The 21275-nt window shown below is 40.6% G+C and overlaps 1 protein-coding gene across 5 annotated transcripts in view; it reads left to right on the top strand.

Moving 5' to 3' along the window:
- LOC109415631 (probable phosphorylase b kinase regulatory subunit alpha) overlaps positions 1–21275 on the top strand; it is a 60294-nt gene that overhangs the window by 25132 nt on the left and 13887 nt on the right. For 2 of the 5 annotated variants that reach the window (XM_062843955.1, XM_019689552.3), the window contains exon 5: positions 7030–7177. The exons of the other annotated variants lie outside the window; for them this stretch is intronic. In XM_062843955.1, the coding sequence (XP_062699939.1) occupies positions 7030–7177 (148 nt within the window). The remainder of the gene's footprint in view (positions 1–7029; positions 7178–21275) is intronic. 5 annotated transcript variants of the gene reach the window in all.

Here is a 21275-nt window from a genome sequence, read left to right as displayed (position 1 = left end):
TCCAAACCAAGGCTCGTCAACACTTCTCTAACTGAACTTTGTTGTGTTCCTTGGGGTCGGAGTGTTTCATACAAGTCAGATCTGACCTTACGATGTTCATCGCATCCCTGCACGACAGGTTCGATACCGTAAAACGGGGCGAATAGAAACACCTTCCAGCGTACTTAGACAAGTGTTTCTGGAACCGTGCGTAATAAAGTCAATTGCAAGGGTCTCAACTTTGGGTCCCATCTCCCTCTTTAATTGCTGTAATTAGGATTCAAAACTAGTTTTTATTTCGTAAACTTATTTGAAAAGAAGTTGCTTGTTTCTCCAGTTAGCCTAGTGGTTAAGGCTATGGATCGCCAATCCGGAGACGGCGGGTTCGATTCCCGTTCCGGTCGGGGAAATTTTCTCGACTCCCTGGGCATAGTGTATCATTGTCCTTGCCTGACAACGTACAAATTCATGCAATGGCAGGCAAAGGAAGCCCTTCAATTGATAACTGTGGGAGTGCTCAAAGAACATTAAGTTGAAGAGAGGCCGGCCAAGTTCCAGTGGGAACGTAGAGCCATAAAGAAGAAGAAGAAGAAGAAGAAGAACAAGAATGGGTTCAAACAGCGCCCTGAAAATAATACTGTAATAACGCATATTTAAAGCGTATAGAGAGCCTCCATTGCTGTAGCTCTTTACCACAGCGGATTAAGGACAACAGAACAACGGGTGAACAGCGTTTGCTGAATTCAGCTCCTCGATTTGAGTTCGACAAGTGATAACTATCTTCGACCTAGAGTTGGCCGAAGCAAGTGCTTTAATAGCAGCCTGGCTATCTGAACAGAAGTATATTACTTTGCCCATTACGTGCTGCTGAAGTGCTGATTGCACTCCGCACATAAGAGCAAAGATTTCGGCCTGAAAAACGGTGCAGTGTCTACCAAGTGAGTAAGACTGATACAGCCTTAGCTCACGAGAATAAACACCAGCACCTGCTCGACCTTCGAGAAGGGAGCCATCAGTGTAACATACGATGCCGTCTGAAATACTTCTCTCCAGATATCCAGATGTCCACTCTTGCCGGGAAGGGAATTTCGTGGAAAATGTCCTATATGGAAAATTACAAGCAATTGTATAATCATTTGGAGCAAGGACAACTTTGTCCCAATTCACCAAAAGTGGAAACAACGAGGTGTGTGTTGAACTGCGGTTCACAGGAGTTTCCTCTAGTAAACCGAGTAACCATAGACGGTAAGTGCAAGAAAGTGCTTCTTGTTTGAGATGAATGTGTAGTGGGGCAACGCCAAAGAGAACTTCGAGCGCTGCCGTAGGAGTTGAAGAGAACGCTTCAGACATCGCCATTAAGCACATCCTTTGGAGATGGCCTAACTTTGATTGGACCGTTCTCACTTCACCCTTTTGCCACCACACAAGACATCCATAAGCCAATATTGGCCGAACCACAGTTGTGTAAATCCATTTGATATACTTGGCTTTAAGAACCCAAGTTGTACCAAAAGTACGCCGGCATTGCCCGAAGGCCATACAAGCTTTCTTGATTCTGAACTCAATGTGAGGTGTCCAGGAAAGCTTGGAATCAAGAATGACTCCAACGTACTTTACCTGTTCAGTCACATTGATTTCAGAATCAAACAGACGTAAAGGTCGAACACCATTACGGTTTCGCTTTTCCGTGAAAAGAACAATAGATGTTTTATTCGGATTTACCGAAAGGCCATATGGCGACACCAACCCTCAACTACCTGAAGAGCGTTTTGCATCAGGTCGAAAAGGGTGCTGATGCACATACCGACTAACAATGTAAGGTAGTCGTCGGCAAAACCATAAGTAGGAAAACTGCTATTATTGAGTTGCCTCAATAGCGTATCTGCTACGAGATTCCACAAAAGTGGTGATAAGACTCCCCCTTGGGGGCATCCACAAACACTCAATTTCCTAATCGCCGCTTGACGCAATGTCGCGAAGAGATGTCGGTTTTTGAGCATTTGGTGAATTCAATTGGAAATCATTGGAGATATACCATGACCCCGTGCGGCTTCCAATATGGCATCGAAAGGCACGTTGTCAAAGGCACCCTCGATATCTAAGAAAACACCCAAGCAGGATTGCTTTTCAGCGAATGCCTTCTCGATATCGTAAACAACTTTGTGTAAAAAAGTCACAGTGGACTTTCCAGATTGGCAAGCATGTTGGTTCACATGAAGAGGCACATTGGCCAGATGAACATCACGGATGTGATGATCGACAATGCGTTCTACGCATTTCAGAAAAAAAGAGGTCAAACTGATAGGTCTGAAGCTCTTTGCTTCTTCATACGACGCACGACCCACTTTCGGAATAAACTTTACAGTAATATCCCGCCAGGATTTGGGAATATACCCTGTAGCAAAACAGCAAACAAGTATTTTTTCAAAACATGTTTGAAATGATCAAATCCCTTCTGAAGCAAAATAGGATGAATCCCATCTGCCCCAGGAGGTTTGAAAGGAGCAAAGCTATTAAGTGCCCACTCAATCGATTCTATAGTTACAATACTCCGAGCCGAAGCCAGGGAATCGTAACTACAAGAAAATACATCAGGTTCATCCGAAGATGTAATATCCACACATCCAGGGAAGTGTGTGCTGAATAAGCATTCCAGAACTTCCTCATCAGAGGAAGTCAGATCGCCATTTGGCAAACGAAGTTCGTTCACTCGGAAATCCTTAGATTTCGCAAGGATTTTGTTTAACCTACTGACTTCACTCAAACTGGAAACATTTGTACAAAGGTTTTTCCAGCCGGATCGTTCAGCAGACCGGAGAGCTTTCCTGTAGGCCTTGCGAGCCGACCTGAAAGCCTCCGAACCAGCCGAACGTCGTCTGTTCCAACTCTTTCTACATTGTTTCCTGAGTTTCGTCAGATCAGAGTTCCACCAAGGGGTTCCTCTTGTGATCTTCACAAACCGTAGAGGGCATGCTTCTTCAAAAGCTTCCATGATGAAGGTCGTTGTAGTATCAACGGCATCATCTAAATCACTTGGAGTGTCAATGGATGGTGAGTATCCATGAAATTTGGCCGCAACTAAATCAGTAAAGAGATCCTAGTTTGTTGAACGGGGATTCCTGAAACGCAATGTTTGCGAAGTAACATTTAAATGTTCAAAAAAGATGTAGCGATGGTCAGATAAAGATTCTTTATCTGACACATGCCAATTGGTCAGCTCGTAACTAATTCTACTAGATCAAAGCGTTATGTCTAACACTTCCTCTCTAGTAGATACCATGAAGGTTGGGCGGTTGCCTATGTTAAGTAATACAAGATCTGTACTACTTAAGTACTCCATCAAACTGGAGCCTCTCAAGTTAATGTCTGAGCTGAGTGTAGCAACTATTGCGTTGTTGACAAGCACACAGGCTCGAGGCATGACACGTGAGTTTGCCATTTCATGTTTACTGAAAGTAGCAAACACCGGGTTCACAAGGTTTCCTAGATAGAAATTCCCCTTACGGAAGTAAGGTTCTTGGACCAAGGCCACTTGGGCTGAACCATTTTGCATAAGTCTGCAAAGATTGATTGTTGCTGTTCTTTTATGCTGAAGATTGATCTGAGCTATCCTAACCGTAGCCACTACCCAAACTAGGCAAGATTAAACTCTTCGCAACAACAGCACAACAAAGAACAGCAGCAACAAAACCAGATCGGTATCGATTGGAAAACGCCAAAGGCGAGGATACACAGAATACACTGTGTAAATCGCATAATGCGAAACCATATAGGTGAAAATTTAAACAAATTAACAACATCTTCATAATCCCGCCCTTGTTTAGCCTTTAGTGAGACTAAAGAAGGGCAGCCGATTGTCTCGGAGAAACACAAGGTCAACTGCACCATTGCTCCGGTTAGTGCAGTAAGGGCAGAATACTGCGGAGGGCGCCCTAGTTCTCCACAGGCTCCGTTTGCGGTTAGGTTTTTATTAGACCCCCCTAGCCATTCATTCCTAGGCACGGTAAGAATGAAGCCGCATCACACCATGAATTAGGGGTCACCTGTTGGTGGACTCTTACCACCGGAACAGGCGGTCCGTAGTGTTATTCTTAGCCAATTGAAACAATCGCTACCGACACTACACAGCTATCTAGGCTGATCGAGAAAAGAAGTTAATATTGATGATCAACTTCATACGGGCCCGAACAGCCGTAATGGTGATGTGATGAGTATTAGCATCACTACCAACAATTAGCGGAAGGCCTTTTGTAGTGCAGTAAGCAATGACTTGTTAGTTGTTTGAAAGCATCCGTAGGGGATAGTTCGTCATGCGGTAAACAATCCGAATAATAGACGTATTTTCAGTTAAAATTTCGAACAGATATATCAATTGTCATGGCCAGGGATGAGATCATTCATTTGCAATCAGTTACATTCACTAGCTGTTAACTCGCTCCAGAAACATCGTAGCAAAAATCAATGTAGGGAACACTTTTTTTTTATTTTTGTTTTACCTGAAACTTTGTAGAACAATGTACTAGCGTAGCATCGATAATTAAGTCAACAGAAGGCAGACAACGCAACTCTCCACGGCGTGAATGTCATTTACATTTACCGCGTGAGGAGTTGCCTTCACAGCTCGTTTTCGACTTCGGTATGCGTGTGCGACCCTAATGTTATTCGCCAATCTTTCAGATAAAACTGCAAGGTTAAGTTCAAGTGAATGTTGACAAGCACACTTGCTCGAGGCTTGACACGCGAGTTTGCCATTCAAATCGGTATCAATTGAAGTCACACTGAGTAAATCGCATAATACGAAACCATATAGGGGACAATCAAAGTTAGGTAATGAACATCATATTCATAATCTCATCCTCGGGTCTGAGACTTGAGAAGGGTAGCTGATTATCTCTGGGAAAACACAAGGCCAGCTCCATCATGGCTCCGGTATGAATTTTCCTGATAGGGTAATTCGCCAATTGTTGAACACTACCCAAATGTTGAACAGTTTTTGAAAATGTTATTTTAAATTTAACTTAAGTAATTTTCCTTCAACGTAAACGTATGATGTAGATGCGTATACATGTGTGTCATGATATTGTTCCAATAAAGTTATAAAATTATACATATTTTACGTCAAAAATATCGATTGCAAATTTAGTACCGCTGATGACACGAAAACTGTACAATTCTTAAGATTAATTTTAAGAAATTGCTGTTACGAAATAAGCTTTGCTGGCAAATACACCAAAAATATCAAAGTCACGCCATAGTTACAAGAACTGGAAGGATGTGCTTAACAGTTTAACATTGTTTAAAATCACTTTTTCATTGTAATTTCGTTTGAAAAAAATATTTTTCTTATCACACTATCATTATGCATCTAAAATCCAATTGTTGAACACTGGCATGTTAGGCATGGCGATGTTAGAATGTCTGCCAGGTCACTTTACATTTTTCAGGAGCCATCCACAGGTTTTCAAAGCATTTCAGGGTTGCTCCAGGGGTGTTCTAGGGGGTTGAGTGTGTCCCATGGGTTTCCAGGAGTGTTTCAGGAGCTTTCAAAGACGTTCTTTTCTTCAGTCGTTTTCGCTTCTATTCAAATCTTTTCAGCCATTTTTTGCATTTGGTTATGTTTGAAACGATTTCAGTCCACTAGAGCTCTCTCTAAATAGGAAGTGATTCATTGGGAACGTCCATAAATTACGTCACGCTTTGAGGAGTGAGGGGAGGGGGTTCAGCAAAGTGTGACGACCCATACAAAAATTTCAGAGGTCTCATATAAAAAGTTTGACCTAGGGGAAGGAGGTTTTAAATTGGACAATTTTTGCATGACGTAATTTATGAACGCTCCCTCATTTGAATGAATTGTCACTCAAATGACTAACTAGGCAAAAAACACGAAAAACCCGGAAAAATTCCGCCAGAGAGAAAAAATATCGGATGTCGGGTCAAAGTCGGGTCAAATTTTATCAAATGTTGGACCACTGTTGGACTCACATCGGATAACTGTTGAGTCTATGTTGGGTTTGGTGGCGAAAATAGAAACAGGTCGATGATAGGTTTATGTCGGGGTATACGTCATCAATTACGAGCAAAGCTTGAACCGTTCAACAATTGGCGAGAATCGTCCAACATTAGGATGAGCTAGCTTATGGAAGCGTTCAACATTTGGGTTAAAGACTTCTCATACAAATGTTCTATTTTCTCTTAGAAAATGGAATTTAAGGAAATATAAATTTAATGGGAAGTATAAGGAATGAGTGGAGCTAGACGTTCACTGGATATTTTTCTACTAAAGTGGAATTATGTACGGAAAAACAAACGAAAACAAAAATGCCAGTACTAACCGTTCAACAATTGGCGAATTACCCTAATCAATGCCACAGGCAACATTGTTATACTTGTTATCCATATTTTATACTCAAGTTTGCTACTTTCCGTTCATACGACCCACTGTATCATATGATTTCTCTCTTTTCTTTCATGTATCTAAAACTGTAATCTTTTTCCTGTTTCTAATTCCTTCCTGTACATAATTTGCATAGATGGTAGTCGGTTTATTTTGGCTTTCGCTTTTTCTTCGGTGGCCTTTCTTATAAGTTTCTTTCTTTTCAATCCAACCTGGGAAAAGGGGAAGCATGCCGTCTCTTTCCGGGTTAGACTGTGCTTCTTACTCTAGCTGCACCGCGCACACCTTTGTTTTAGTTAGTTAGCAAGCGGGTTTTATGGTTCTCACCGGGGTACACGGTACTTTCGCCCTAACGACATTATGGATATGGGGCCGCTCATCGATCTCCCCCAGCGCATCCCTCCCATCGATCGCAGACCGCCAGATCATCGGACATCGGAAGCATTGATCCTCATCGATCCCGCGACATCGACGCACACCGATTGGCAGTGGTTTAGTAGTTGTTTATTCTTTTAATTGGCAGTGTCTTTCTCTCTCTCTGTTTCTCTCTTTTTTGCGTTTCTCTTCGAAATTTCCGATTGGTAAATTCGAATCATCAAAATCAAACAAACCGATACAAAAAAATCGCACGGGTTCGCACGGTGGGTGTGGTGTAGATCTTTGACCACGACGAGTACTATATGTCGCGCGATCCTTCGCTGCTGGTTAGCAATTTCATGGACATTCTCGCGTTCCTCAGCATTAGCTGGCACCATCTGCTTGGTCGGCCGACGATAACACTGACCGCCACCAACTGGCTCGTAGGTAATTAGAAAACAAACAGAAAATCTAGCACACGATCTACTAAGTATACATTATACCTACTACTTGCATAATAGTTGAAATTATCGATTCTTTTAATACTACTACCACTACTACCTCTTTATACATCATCAGTTACGTCTGCAAGTCGCTGGTTTACATTTAGTATCGCTCACTTAACCAAATATCACGTGCAGCTGCATCCATTCTGCGATCGTTTTAGTTTCATGTCTTATTTCTTTCTATGATAATTTGGCTCAATGTGCATTGTTCAACATCTTCATCCATTGTCCACGTCATCCTCATTTCCAGTATGGTGCTGACATGCAATTCGACGCTCTTTTTTGTTTCGTTCTATAATAATCATTTTCCAAATAGTTTTGCGATAGTTTTTTTCGCGTAGAAATTTTTTGACAAGATTCCGACGAACTTTTTCATCTAAGCATTTCAGTTATAAAGTCAGGCCCGGATTAAGGATTGTGGAAGCCCGGAGCCGGAGCGAATGTGGAGGCCCCTCGGAGTGAATGTGAATGTGAAGGGCAAACAAGTTTTTCTTTGTTTTTCAACAGTACTTGAAACTGCCACAATTCTTCACGAACTAGCAGAAACTCTAACTTTTGCTTGCAGATACTGTAGTTGCTTCCATTCCATTCCAGGTAGGAAGTTCCCAAACGATCCATTTTCGCTTGCATAGTGTGAAATTTTGTTCGACTTATTTATTGGTTGCTCTTCGTTATGATTGGGTCCAAAACCTGTTGGCAATGAAAGAACTACCGCCTAGTACAAGCACTGAGAGAGAACTTTTTATTGAATTCAGTATAATTACAGACTACTGCTATCTAAATATTTTTCAGAGATTGCTTCTCAATACCTTCTTGGTGGTTCCGGAGAGACGTAGGGTTTGGCGACCATAGGAATGGTTTAGTGGGTACGAGGAGAGAGTAGTCCTGGATTTTACTTTTGTTGTAGAAGACGGCCTGTCAGACCTACACTACCCTAACCTTCTGTTAGGGTGTCTGTTGAGCAGATTATCCCCCTATGGTTTAGAAGGAAAAAAAAAGAGATTGCTTCGCCAACAATTGATACACTTCCGTTCTGGTTGAAAGTGACTTGCGGTTGCTTGCACAGCAAACTAGTCTTTAGTTTTCTCTTGTAGGTAGCAGATAAAATACGTATTACAAAAACTTGGACAGATCCCGAATGAATCACATCAATGTGCTTGATCCTCTTGCTTTTCAGATTCTGGCAGACACTGCCACGGTTGTACTCGAAAATGGTCATCTGATTGGCAACGATGTGTAGCTCCTCCAAAATGCCGCTGATTCATAAGGCTTGAGTTGCCGTTGCACTGAGCGCAACGTATTCAGCTTTGCTTAACGACAATAACGACATGGTGGAATGCTTGTTGCTGCTCCATGAGCCGGTTCACGCATACACCTGGGAAACGCATTCGCTTATCGATTTCGGTGAAAATCGGCCGCCCATTTAGCGTAGGCATAACTGACGAGTGTTTCTGCTTGAATGAAGGCCACTCAACCTTGTATCGCTTTGATAACGAACCATTCGCATTAAATCGTTCCAGTGCACGGTTGTTGAATCTTGCTAGAACTGCCCGAGATACCCAACAGAAAAAAACGATCGATCACGTGGCAAAATTTACTTTGCTTTCTTGAGCACCACGAGATATGTAGGTCCTCCGCCGAACTGAAGAGTGATGCCGGAATTCGATTTCCTATCTGTGATATCGGCCCCCGGACAACTAAACGTATAAGAACTCGGATACACACAGAACCACGTCCGACTCGATTGATAGTCTGTACTCAACTGCCCTCTTGGCTTCTTTATTATCTGTACCTCTTTTACAATCTTGAATGTATGTGTGATATGTTCGTAGCATCGCCCTACTTTAAACCCCTGGTCATTACACCGACACTACACTATCGCGAGCATTACCGGCTCAGTTTGCGCCGACGAACATTCGCAAATCTTCACTGGAGGCTCCAAGTTGCAGCTTATGGTTGCTGGTGGCATTCTAGTAGCGCAGAGTCGCAGACTCATCTGGGCCTCGGCCCAGTCTTGCACAAGCCGCGCGTGTGCTGCTACATACAGGAGACCACCAATCAAGCTCATATAGTCGTGGTTGTTCGGCAGCTGATCCATCTCCTTCTTCTTCTGTAGGTAGCTCGGGTCGATGGCACCTTTGAAGGTTTCACCTGCTTCACGCCAAACCGTTCAATTATCTTGTGGATGAATTCCTAGTTGAGCTTGAACCCGGATGTGCTTCTCTCGACTTGCCCGCCAAGGAAGTGACTGATGTCTCCAAGGTCCGCTAAGGAAGATTGTTCTAGAAGCATTTTTAAAATGGATAAGAATTCCTTCGCCGTCTGCGCGTTACATTGATCATGAACTTGAACTTGAAAACCACATCCACTTTACGGTTCCAGACACGCGCTGGCTGTTTCAGGTTGTACAGACTCCTCCTCAATCGGCAAACAGTCCTCTCGTTCCCGACGTGATACACGGCATGTAAACGGTTTCTTTGAGTACACCATTCAAACACGCCGTTTTGACGTCGACGTGCCTTATACGATATACCCTCTCCAGCTGGCAACGGTCAGCACTGTTCGGAACGTCGTCTGCTTTGCCACCAATGCGAAGACCTCATTGTAGTTCGTCCCTATGGCTGGTTTCCACCTGATAAGTACTGTGTAAAAGGATAGGACAAGTAATGCTCACGTAAAACTTTTGCAATCAAAATTATTTAGGCGTTCGCAGTTGATAAGTAATTCACAGCCAGAAAGATTTGCCAACAGATGGCACTGTTATGCGATGCTGTCAGTCATGTTGTTGATTTTCCGTACGGAATAATATGTCGATGTATTATTCCGTGAGTAAAAGGGACATTTCTCTTTCTTTGTGTTTCTTCTTTCGCGCCTGCGCGTTCACAGTGTGCATTAGTATTTAGCCATGTCGCTCTCTCCGTCGTCCCTCAGCATGGCTGCATCTGAACACGAGATTGAATTTCTTGAGGTTGAATAATTTGCCGTTACGTAGTTTAAAAATTTATAAAGACACCCCAAAACTGAATTGTTTATAAATAGTTCGAGTATTAAAAAAAGTAAATAGCATTTGAGTTTAGCTGATGAAGAGACAATGATTCTAAAAACTGTTGCATCATAATCATTTCATTTCGTTTGTTGAATAAAATGTTCTATGGTGCACTAGAACCATGAGAAGTAAAGACTGTATTCGATGAAATTTGGACACAGAAAATAATGTATAGCTTTTGATTGCGTTCACAAAATCAAATATTTTTTTGATCAGGAATAATATATAATGTGTAGCTAATACCATAACAATGACAACAAAATCAGTTTGGTATTGGAGCAGATATTGTTAATATCATAAAATAAGATTTTAGCAAATTTTTTCATCCGTTTTAAAAATTGTAAAGGCTATAATTTTGATGTAACTCGTCAAGACGTCTGAAAATTTGACTCGAAGTTCTTAACAGAGTATCAATAAACTGGTAAAAAAATCTTAAAATCGGTTCAATACGTTTTTCTAGTATTCAAATCTCAAATCACTTCAAGGCATATTTTAGGTACATTTTAACCATTTTATTCCGTATGTACTATTTTGTTTGTACAACTGTCATGACTGTTCCGATTTTTATTAGCATTTGAAACTGTAAAACCATTATAAAAACTGTTCTTAGCCAAATTGCTTGAAAACTTTTCAAGTTATAACTGTGTGAATGTCACGATACAAAAAAAAAAACATTTTTGTTTATTGTGACTTTGTGCCACATATACGGCTATAACTTTATTACGGCTAGATCAAATTGAATGAAATTTTTACACAATATTTCTACATGTATACTTAACATGCAGATCAGTTTTGATCAAGGGGAATGACATATCCTTTTCTAACTGGAATATCCGCATTTATCCGTTTCTAACCGTCGCTAACCGCGTCTAACTTCTGCTCACTTAGCAGCTCGCTTAGCAACGGTTAGCGACGGTTAGAAACGGATAAATGTGGATATTCCGGTTAGAAAAGGATATGTCATTCCCCTTGGTTTTGATTGAAATCGGTTCAGTATTTTTGAATCTAGAGCTATAACGGTGAAGAAACTTCTCAAATGGCAAAATTCTTGTTTCAACGATATCTCCACCAATATTCAACCGATTTTGATGAAATTTGTATAGTATTAGCTTTACGTAATACACTATTCCTGGTAAAAAATTAGTCATTTACCATTTTATTATGAAATCTTTCTGAATTCCAATAATTCGTTCCGAGATCCCTACGAGAATTGCTCTGGGATTCCTCCAGAAATTCCATCCTAGATCTCTCTCGAAATTAATTCAGGATTGCTCCAGGAGTTCTTTCTGGGATACCTAAGGGAGTTCCCTTAGATATTATTCCAGCAATTTGTTTAGGATTTGTTCAGAACTTCCAGGAGTTCTCTCCAGGATTACTCCTGTAACTCCATACGGGATTCCTTCAGAGGTTTCTTCATGGAATTCTCTAGAAATTCCTTCCGAGATTCCTCCAGAAGATTCATATGAAATTATTCTAGAAGTTCTTTCAGGGATTCTTTCACGAGTTTTTTTTTATGATTTCTCCAGAACCTTTTGGAATGTCTTCAGATTTTTATCTGGGAAGAAACTATTGAAAGAATCTCTGAAATCGCTCGTGTAGATATTCCCTGCAAAACTGCTGGAGATATTCCTTAAGAAGCTGTTGGAGGAATTTTATAAGGAACTCAAGAGCAAGTCTTGGAGTACTTCCATAAAGAATAAAAAAAAACTTCTGGAGTATTTCCATGAGCAAAATTTAAGAAACTTCCAGAATGAATTCCAAATTATGTAATCTGCAAGAAATCCCAGTAGAATTTCTTGGAGGAATCCCGGAAGGATATCCTGGATAAATTATTGGACAAATCTTAGAAGGAACTCCTGGAAGAACCTTGACTTATTTTCCAGGAGTCTGGAAGTTCTGAAGAAATTCCGGAAAGAACTTTTGAAAATTCCCGGAAGATACCCCGGGTAAAATTTCTGGAGAGGTCCCTGATGCCACCCCTGGTGCAATCTTAGAAGAAAATCCTGGAAAAATACCAGAAGAAACTATGAGAGGAACCCATAAATTTACTCTTAGAGGAAACCTAGAAGGAGTTCCTGGAGGAATCCCGGAAGAAGCTAGAGAAATTACAAAAGGAATTCTTTGAGGATTCACATGAGAAACGTCCAGAGAAAACCTAGATGAATCTCAAAAAGTTGTATCTTAGAAAGAAATCCTGGAAGAATCACTGAAAGAACTCCAGGACGAATCTAAGAATGAATTCCTATAGAAATCCTAGAAGGAATTCCTGAAATGATCCCGGAAGGAATTCCTGCGGCAATCTCCGAATAAATATCTGAGTGAACCCCAGATAAAAAATACTTAAGAAATCCCGGATGAAATTATTGTAGAATAGTTCGAAAAAACTCCTGGTAGAATCTTAGAAAACACCTCTGGAGAAAACCCTGGAGGAACTCCTAGAAGATCCCAAAATAAAAAAAAAAAGAAATAAATAAATCCTGAATTAGAAGAAACTAACGGAGGGATTTTTTGTAGAACTTCTAATGAAAATCTCAGAGACATTTTATAAGAATCCCCTGCGAACTTCAGCTGGATTTTTCGGTGGAACATCTGGAAGAAATTCAAGAGGACTTTCTGTGAAACCCAAAAGAAAAACCTTTGTACAGAATGTCAAAAGATTCATCACAAAGAATCTTTCGTGGTTCTTCATTAAATTCCCCGTGAAGCTTTGTCCTACCTCGTATTTCATCTAAAACTCCACAAGGTAACCGTCAGAGTCCCAGCCGAATTCCTCCCACCGTAGTCCGAACTCCAATATTGCAGAATTTATAATTAGTATCCAACCATAGTTCTCGCTGTAATACCATTAAAAGTTTTTTTTTAATTTCTTTTTATTTGTGAATTTTAACTTAGGCTAATTCTTCACACACCTATTAAAAGTTCCCTCAGAATCCCAGCGTCTCTCATTAGCATTTCCCTTGGAACTCCGTTGCACGGTGTCAAAATTTCGATTATTATCGAACTTCCATGTACCTCGGATCTTTCTTCACAGAAAGTCAGCATTTTGGCTATACTTTATAATTGGAAAGTTTTAAAATATTCCATCGGGGAAATTTTGATTTATCTAAGTTTTTGGCTATTTTCCATACTAAAATTAATTAAATACTGATTTTAACCAAAAAACGTCCCATACAAAATGTATGGGAAAATTTTCACCGATAAAATATTTTCTCGTCTTCCGATTATGAATATATAGCCCACACACTAAGATCAGCTCGGTATTTTTCCCATCTTTTTACTGAGTTCTCAACAGCAGATTTAACTCGGTACGCTCGGTTATCTCTTTTGCTGAATACTCTGTAAATGATTTAACGAGTTCTGCAAATGAACTGTCAAAAATTACAGATGAACGGTAAATATCGTTACTGATGGACGGTAAATATTGATTACCGAGTGTACCGAGTTAAATCTGCTGTTGAAAACTCAGTAAAAAGATGAAAAAAATACAGAACTCAGCGAAAATTTTACTGAGCTGGAAAATCAGAATCTTAGTGTGCAAATACTAACAATTTCCGAAGAAAAATCCGAGGTACATGAAAGTTCGATAAAAATCGAGATTTTGACACCGTGGCGTTGAAATCTCACTCGGATTTTCCCCATACGCGCGCAAAAATTAAATTTAAATTTCAATCACACTTCCTGAGGAAACGAACAAAATTTCAAGTCCAAATCGTAAACAACAAGGTCACGAAACGCCACACGAACAACGAACAATTTATCTAGCAACCGCCGTATGCAGTGCCCTTTTCTTCACATCCTTCTTACAGCATCGTTTCGTAAAAATGCTGTCGGTTCAACAAATGTCAAAATTACTTACGGAAAAAGGAGGAATTTTACTTGAGCGCTCTACTTGGGAACTGGAAACTTAGCTTTATCGTTGCGAAAAAACTAACGTACTACGTTGCCGTTCTCGTCATAAGGAGTGTATCGGAAATTAACTATAAACATTCAGGATGCTCTATCTCGAAGCATGTTTGGTCTAATCATTTCGGTTCTTCTATCAAATCTTCACAATACAGTTAAGTTTAGAACAGCCTGAAAAAAATTGAAAAATGTTTAGCATTATTGAAAATATTGTAGAATGAATACATCTCACAAATTAAAGTTTTGGACAAATTGTTGTTTTTTAAAGATTTTTCAGCGTTTCAATAACCTGTAGCGAATAAAACTTGTACGGCGAAAAATCCAAAAAATATTAATTCTTGTTAGCAGTTATGTACACATAACATATCACCGAACACCAACTTAAAAAAAAATATTTATGATCGAAAAACCCTCAACATTTAAAAAATGACCTATCCTAAAAAAACACTAATTTTTTGTCGAACTTTGACAGTCTGTTTTAAATATCTTCAAAGGTTATACAATTCCGTTCTCTACTAAAGCTACCTCGTCGTTAAGTTTAAAAACATTTCCAATTAAAAAAAATTGAATCATCAATTTGATGTATTTTTTATTTGCGTAATCGTGCTTTGAATGAGCATCAAAAAATAGGGTCCCTGAAAAATGGCCTTTTTCATTTTTAAGAATTGCGCTAAAATGGAATCGAATTTTTTCTTCAAAAAAATTTTTTACCTATATTATGAACAATCTGGGAAAGAATATATTTGCGCTAATATATTTAAAAAAATCGAAAAAAATTCCATTTTTTTCGCAATTTCAAATTTTTAAGAGGTGTCCAAAATTTCAAGATCATGCGTTTAAACTTTGAGATTGATGACCATGTAAAATAATTATTTTTTTCTGAGGATTTATATAGTACCTCCAAAAATAAAATTATTTATAACTTGAATAAATTATTTTTTAGGATGTTTTGAACATATATAGTTAATTTCCGATACAGTCCTTACTTGGTCTTGAAAAGCCATTTGCAGCCGACAGCCTTCTTGTCAACTGGAAGCTGCACCAACTCCCACGTACCATTGTCTATCAGAGCCCGAAACTCTTCGTCCATGGCGGATTCCCATCGAGACGCGTCGCCGCTTCGCAGCGCCTCCGTTCGCGTTCGGAGGTCACCCGACTTCCTCGCCGAATGTTTACTGGCCTTGTCCTTGTTGCAGACTCTCCTGTAGGAGGGGGAAACAGATAGCCTTTGTTCACAAACTTGGCACTCGCCTGGAGTTGCGTGCTCCCGACCGCGGTGCCTTGACACCTGTGACTCCGGTGAATATGAAGATTGTCGCGGAGCGTCGTAATTGTCACGTCACCCTCAGTCCCATCTGAATATTCGCCTGTCGAACGTCCGCACTCGAGTTGACTTGCTCTTCATGGCGATTGGTTGCGCCTGCATCCCGGATTGAGACAGCTCGTCACAGCTCTTGAAGACGTCCTTCTTAATGAGGTCGTAAAGACGGTAGGCTTTAGTCAGCTCCTCGAAACCGATCAAGATGCACTCCTTCGATTTCGCGTCTCACTTCTTCCTCTTTTGCTTGGGAACATGTATCATCGTCTTTGCACCGAAAACTCACACATGGGAAAGATTGGGCTCCAGGTGTTTAGCCTACTCTGGTGTCAATTCGTGACCTTTGGAGGGCAACCGATTAATCACGTGGGTCGCAGCTGCCACCGCTTCCGACCAGAAGGACTTCGGTAGTTTCGCCTCGAATACCATACACCTTGCACAGTCGACGATGGTTCGATTGACACGCTCGGCCAACCCATTTGCTCTGGTTGACTTTTGGTGGATGATGTCGGCCTTGGCAAGGCGCTTCCGAAACGATTTATTACAATATTCCTTAGCGTTACCGTTCCTGATGACCTTCAGCTTAGCTCCGGCCTGCTTATTCGCTAGGGCAGGATACAGATCGGATGCGTATGGCACCTCAGCTTCGGATTTCGTCTCGAATCCGAATATGCGCCGCGTCCAATCGTCCACCAACGACACGTAGTACCGGCTTCCACCTAACGAGGTTTCTTCCATTGGTCCGCAAATGTTCGTGTTCACAAGCTCCAATACGGCGGTGGCTCGATGACCGCCGCTTGAAAATGGGGAGTCGAGTTTGCTTACCCCTGGCGCACACCGTGCAGTTTTCCATCGCTGACTCTTTGAACTCGATCCCAGCGGATGTAAGACCATTCTTCAGAAGTTTCAGACTTCGGACGTTGAGGTGTCCAATTCTCCGATGCGATGCCAGGCGTCCAAGTTGACTGGCATAGCTGCGAGCATAGCGGTTTGCACTTCTTCTAAACGAAATAGGTCGTTTGTCACATCGTGGGTACCGGTTGCGATGACATCATCAGCGGGGTCGATTACCTTCACTCGACGATTGCAAAATTGCACCACGTAACCTTGTCGTACGATTTAACTCACCGACAGACATTGTTGGTATAAACTTAACGTTGTGCACGTCTATCGGTAGATTTTCCGGGCAACACTTCGGAAAAAGCTTGACGTTACCGGTCACAGCAATCTCCATCGCACCTTTAAGCGGTCTTCACACTTCACCGGGCCAGGACCGTGCCGGGCCCCGACCGAGCCCCGGCACGGTGTGATGTGAAACATGCCATAATAATCGCATGTAAGAAATCGATGACCGGGGCACGGCCGGGGCCCGGCACGGTCCCGGCCCGGCGTAATGGGAATAGCCCTTTATCCGCTGTCATGACAACGCCGCCCAATGAGAGTATATTACAGGTGGGGAAGAAGAAGAGATGGCTATGTATTAGTAAGCAAAGAAAAATGTAAACACAAATAGTGACGTCACTATTTGACATGCGTTCTTATGGGAGCTCGCTTTGCTTGTAGTAGTGACATGTTTTGCACCGCACACGAAGTATCGTCTTCCCCACCTCTATTAGACTCTCATTGAACGCCGCCCGCCGGCCTTGGGTCGATCAGCATACTGCTATTCGTGTAGAAGTGGTCTGACCATAGATTTAATACTAAGATGTAAATGTGGGGAATAAATGAGTTCAAATTTATGACCCAAGTTGTTGGTCTGACGCTCCCGAACCGAAAACCCAACCGTCGTTGCTATGGTAACCAGTTGTGCATTCCCTCGCAATGTGCCCGTATTTGTGGCAACGTTTGCATTTCGGGCCTTTTGACTGCGCCAGCTGACTGGTTTTCGGAGAAATCCTCTTCAGTGTTGAAAATTTCATTTCGTCATATCTAAATTCAATCGCCTACATCTAATTTTAGAAGCTGAACCTGAGAATATGGTATATGAAAAACTTGTGCGGCTAGACCAGTTCTGATAGAAAGTCACGGAAAAACCGATATTTTTCGAATATTTAAGGTAAATGTCACGGACCACCTTTGAAAAATGCTAAATGATATTCACCGTGAATATCATTTGGCATTTTTCAAAGGAAGCCCGTGACATTTACGTTAAATATTCGAAAAATAGCGGTTTTTTCGTGACTTTCTAGCAGAACTGGTCTAGCTGCACAAGTCTTTCATATACCATATTCTCAGGTTCAGCCTCCAAAATTAGCTGTAGGTGATTGAATTTAGATATGACAAAATGAATTTTTCAGCACTGTCCTCTATACAGTAAATAGACGTTCGGTCAGTGCAAACGGTTTAACTGCAATGCTTTTTAACTGCGCCATGTTAGCCCAAATGAACAGTCGGATGAAGTTCACGTTTTTTTTTTGTTTTTATTTTTGTGTATTTTAACTTAGAGCTAATTCTACACTTATGAAGTTCACGTTCATTTTACGTCAATTGATGATTTGTTGACACTGTCAGGCGTTGCAGTTATCGAATTTTCAACCGCTAAGTGAAACGTAAACATGTTGTAGTTATCGAACGTCTACTGTATATAGTAGCGAAGTTACATATGTCGATTTGGCAACGCTGTTTGTTTTGTTTACAACAGCTTCCAACAATAGGCCTTTTCATGTGACAGATCCGTGCATGCATTTGTTTACAAAGCTTGAACAACAGCTGCTAACACGAACGTGTCATCTTCATAGAAGAACTGTCAAACGCCCGAAAAATCAGCTGATTTAAGACGTCACATGAAAAGGCCTATAGACCACCTCACGGCGAAATTCTATCTCTTTCGCTCTTTCAGAGAGTTTGAAAACAATAGGACCAGTACCTGTCAAATTTGACAGGTGTTGCACCTGTTGTTTTCTTATTTCCCATAGGAGAGAAAGAGAGCAATTTCTTGATGACGTCACCGTGCAATGGAGTATTGCCATAAAGCTAGATGTTCCAATTTTGTGCGTGACTTTGTTGTGGTTCAAGTTGTTTTGTTTATGTTTGCTAATTACGGTCGAACTTTTTTTTCCAAAATTTTGAAAAAAATAGCAGCGCATTCGAATAATCGGAAATGCATTGTGGCAGAAGAGAAGCAAACAGCAGCAATGGAAGTTTTTTCAAGAAGAGCAGCTACAAAAGCTTCTTCATGAGCATGAGTAATTAAATATTATCTTTTATACTACATTTTCATATGCCATCAATTTTTCAATATAAAAAATTCATAATTATAATCTGAAACGAGACCAGTCAATAGGTAGCTCGATATGGGGCCAAAACGGACCAGCTGCTGATTGGTTGATTTCATGCTATTAGAAAAAAGCAAAAATCATCCGACCGTTCCCGACCGCGTGTGGACAGTGTTGTCAAAAGCGATTGAAAATACGGTCCGCATCTAGGTCCGCATACATTTTCATTATGGTAAAAGTGCATTATAATAATGAAAGAGAATTATTTTTTTCATTCGTAATTATTAAATTAAATGTATTGAAAATTGAACAAAAAAATCAACATTAAAAAACTGTCATTCTTTCAACTGCTCGGGGGGTTGCTTTATCAATTCAATCCTACTCAAAATGAAAGATTGAAGTGCGGTTTGTTTTGTTCACTTTTTTTTTGTATTTTCGTTAGAAATGAGAACTTATAATAACACCAAAAGAAGGCAATGAATCGGTACCTTCTCGCTTCTTTTTGATGATGAATTTGGGAGTGGTCCTTTTTTGAACAATTTGACCTTGTTTGTTTAGCTTAAATCAAAACCGAAGACGTTTCTTCTCGTCAAAATGTAAGCCTAATCTTTCACCAGGAAGCAGAGTTACAGCATCTCAACGGTGACTATTTTCGTGATACGTGATCAATTTTGAAGAAAATCTAGCTTTAGCGTTAAGGTTTTTCCAAAGAATTGGGTTTTTAAATTAAGAAAAATTCAATGATTTTTTATTTTTAAACAAAAGATCACCTTTTTCTGAGCCGCTATGATTTTTTCAGATTTTTAGAACTTTATTTTGGTATCTAAAATCAATTTCAAAGAGATTTTTTTAAATCACCTTTTGACAGCTGGGCAACTGCTTGACAGCTCCGCTCAGTACAAAATGCGACGAGGGGTGATTCGACAAATTGCTCCCATACAAAATTCAAATTGATTTTTAAATAGGTTCCCGGGCTCCAAAATTGATGAAAATTTGGATTTCGGCTCAGTTTGGCATGCAGATTCAGAATATGGAATTATCTCAACACCACTAAAGAAGCCAATTATGTTTACAAATATCATTTAGAACTAATCCTTCATTAGTTTTGATTTACGAACACGCTATGGATAATCAATTATGGACCTTTGGACCTTTCCTCCATTTGCCCGTACCCCTAAACTCATGACAAAATTTATGGGCACTTCTCATTCATATTACATCCGTAAAAAAACTTGAATCTTGAAGCAAAATAAAATGTTTGGCAACACTAGCCCGAACGACGATCGGAGCGAAACGTAAATAAACAACAAACATTTTGGAAGGAAAGAAGATCAATAAGAAGCCAGTTGTCTGGTCTCAGATTATAATGAGCCATTTTACGAAGTGACAACAATGTTGATGATGATATTGATTTTCACGGATTATTGGACGCTACCTCCTGTCAAAATTCATTCATAAAATCGGCTCGTAAAATGTGTTACGTTTGTAAATTGTTGTGAACATTTTGTCTGTTTATTTTGTATATTGTATTATCCGTTGCAAGAAAATAGAGAGCGAAAATGGCGCAAAATCGCTAATAGACCTCCGCTCGTACGTTTAATCGTTCTGGTGTTTTTTACAATAAGTGCGCGAATGGGCCAAAGAATACTGCGCCGAAAACACCAACACGATTTACCGTACTGGCGGAGGTATACGAGCACTTGCGCTCAAAAATTTTCGCGCAACGCATAATACTAAGGTTTGTACATTTGTCCCTGAAATTTAATGTGCATTTGTAGCGCTCCAAAAATTTCAGGAGCGATCCAGTACAAAACACACAAGCCGTCCCCTAACACGGACATCAAATTGTAGACGGTCTTGTGTTGTTGCCCGAATCTGGATGCCCCCTTAGGATTAGAAATTCCTAGACCAAAGCAAGCTATGAATGCAGCAATAGATGCTGCGAACTAAAAGGCGAATTGCCAAACAAAATACATTTCTAGGATGACTGATGGACCAAGAATAATAATGAAACCTCGTCATCCTGGGTTCGGACTTCGTTATCCATTCGGATGACTGGGCACAAATTAGTGTTGTGTGTTGCATGTTTGTGTTTTGTGCATTTGTAATGTTCCATTTTACTTTGGGGCTGTCCATAAACCACGTGGTCATAGGGGGGGGGGGTTCGGCCAATGACCATTTTGTATGGACAAATAAAATTTTTTGTATGGACTAATGACCACGCGGGGGGGGGGGGGGGGGGGTTGAAAAGTCCCAAAAAAATGACCACGTGGTTTATGGACAGCCCCTTTTCGTATCCCACTAGTTTCGAAATGTGGGGCTCGATGCGGAAAATAAAATGCGCATTTGTAGGATTCTATTAACTAGCAGTTGCCTACATTATGGTACTCATCGGAAGCACAATGCATTTGTAGTGTTCTGCAAAACCTTTTTCCGTTACATTGGCGCCCAACGTGGGGCATTGTGCATTTATAAGGTTTCACTTTATTCGTTACATTGTGGCCAGTTATCCAAATAGATAACAAAGTCCGAACCCAGGATGACGAGGTTTCATTTT

The sequence above is a fragment of the Aedes albopictus genome, chromosome 1 (assembly GCF_035046485.1).
Source record: "Aedes albopictus strain Foshan chromosome 1, AalbF5, whole genome shotgun sequence".
Taxonomy (NCBI): domain Eukaryota; kingdom Metazoa; phylum Arthropoda; class Insecta; order Diptera; family Culicidae; genus Aedes; species Aedes albopictus.
The sequence above is the reverse complement of the archived record's forward strand: the minus strand, read 5'-3'. Positions and strand labels throughout refer to the sequence as shown.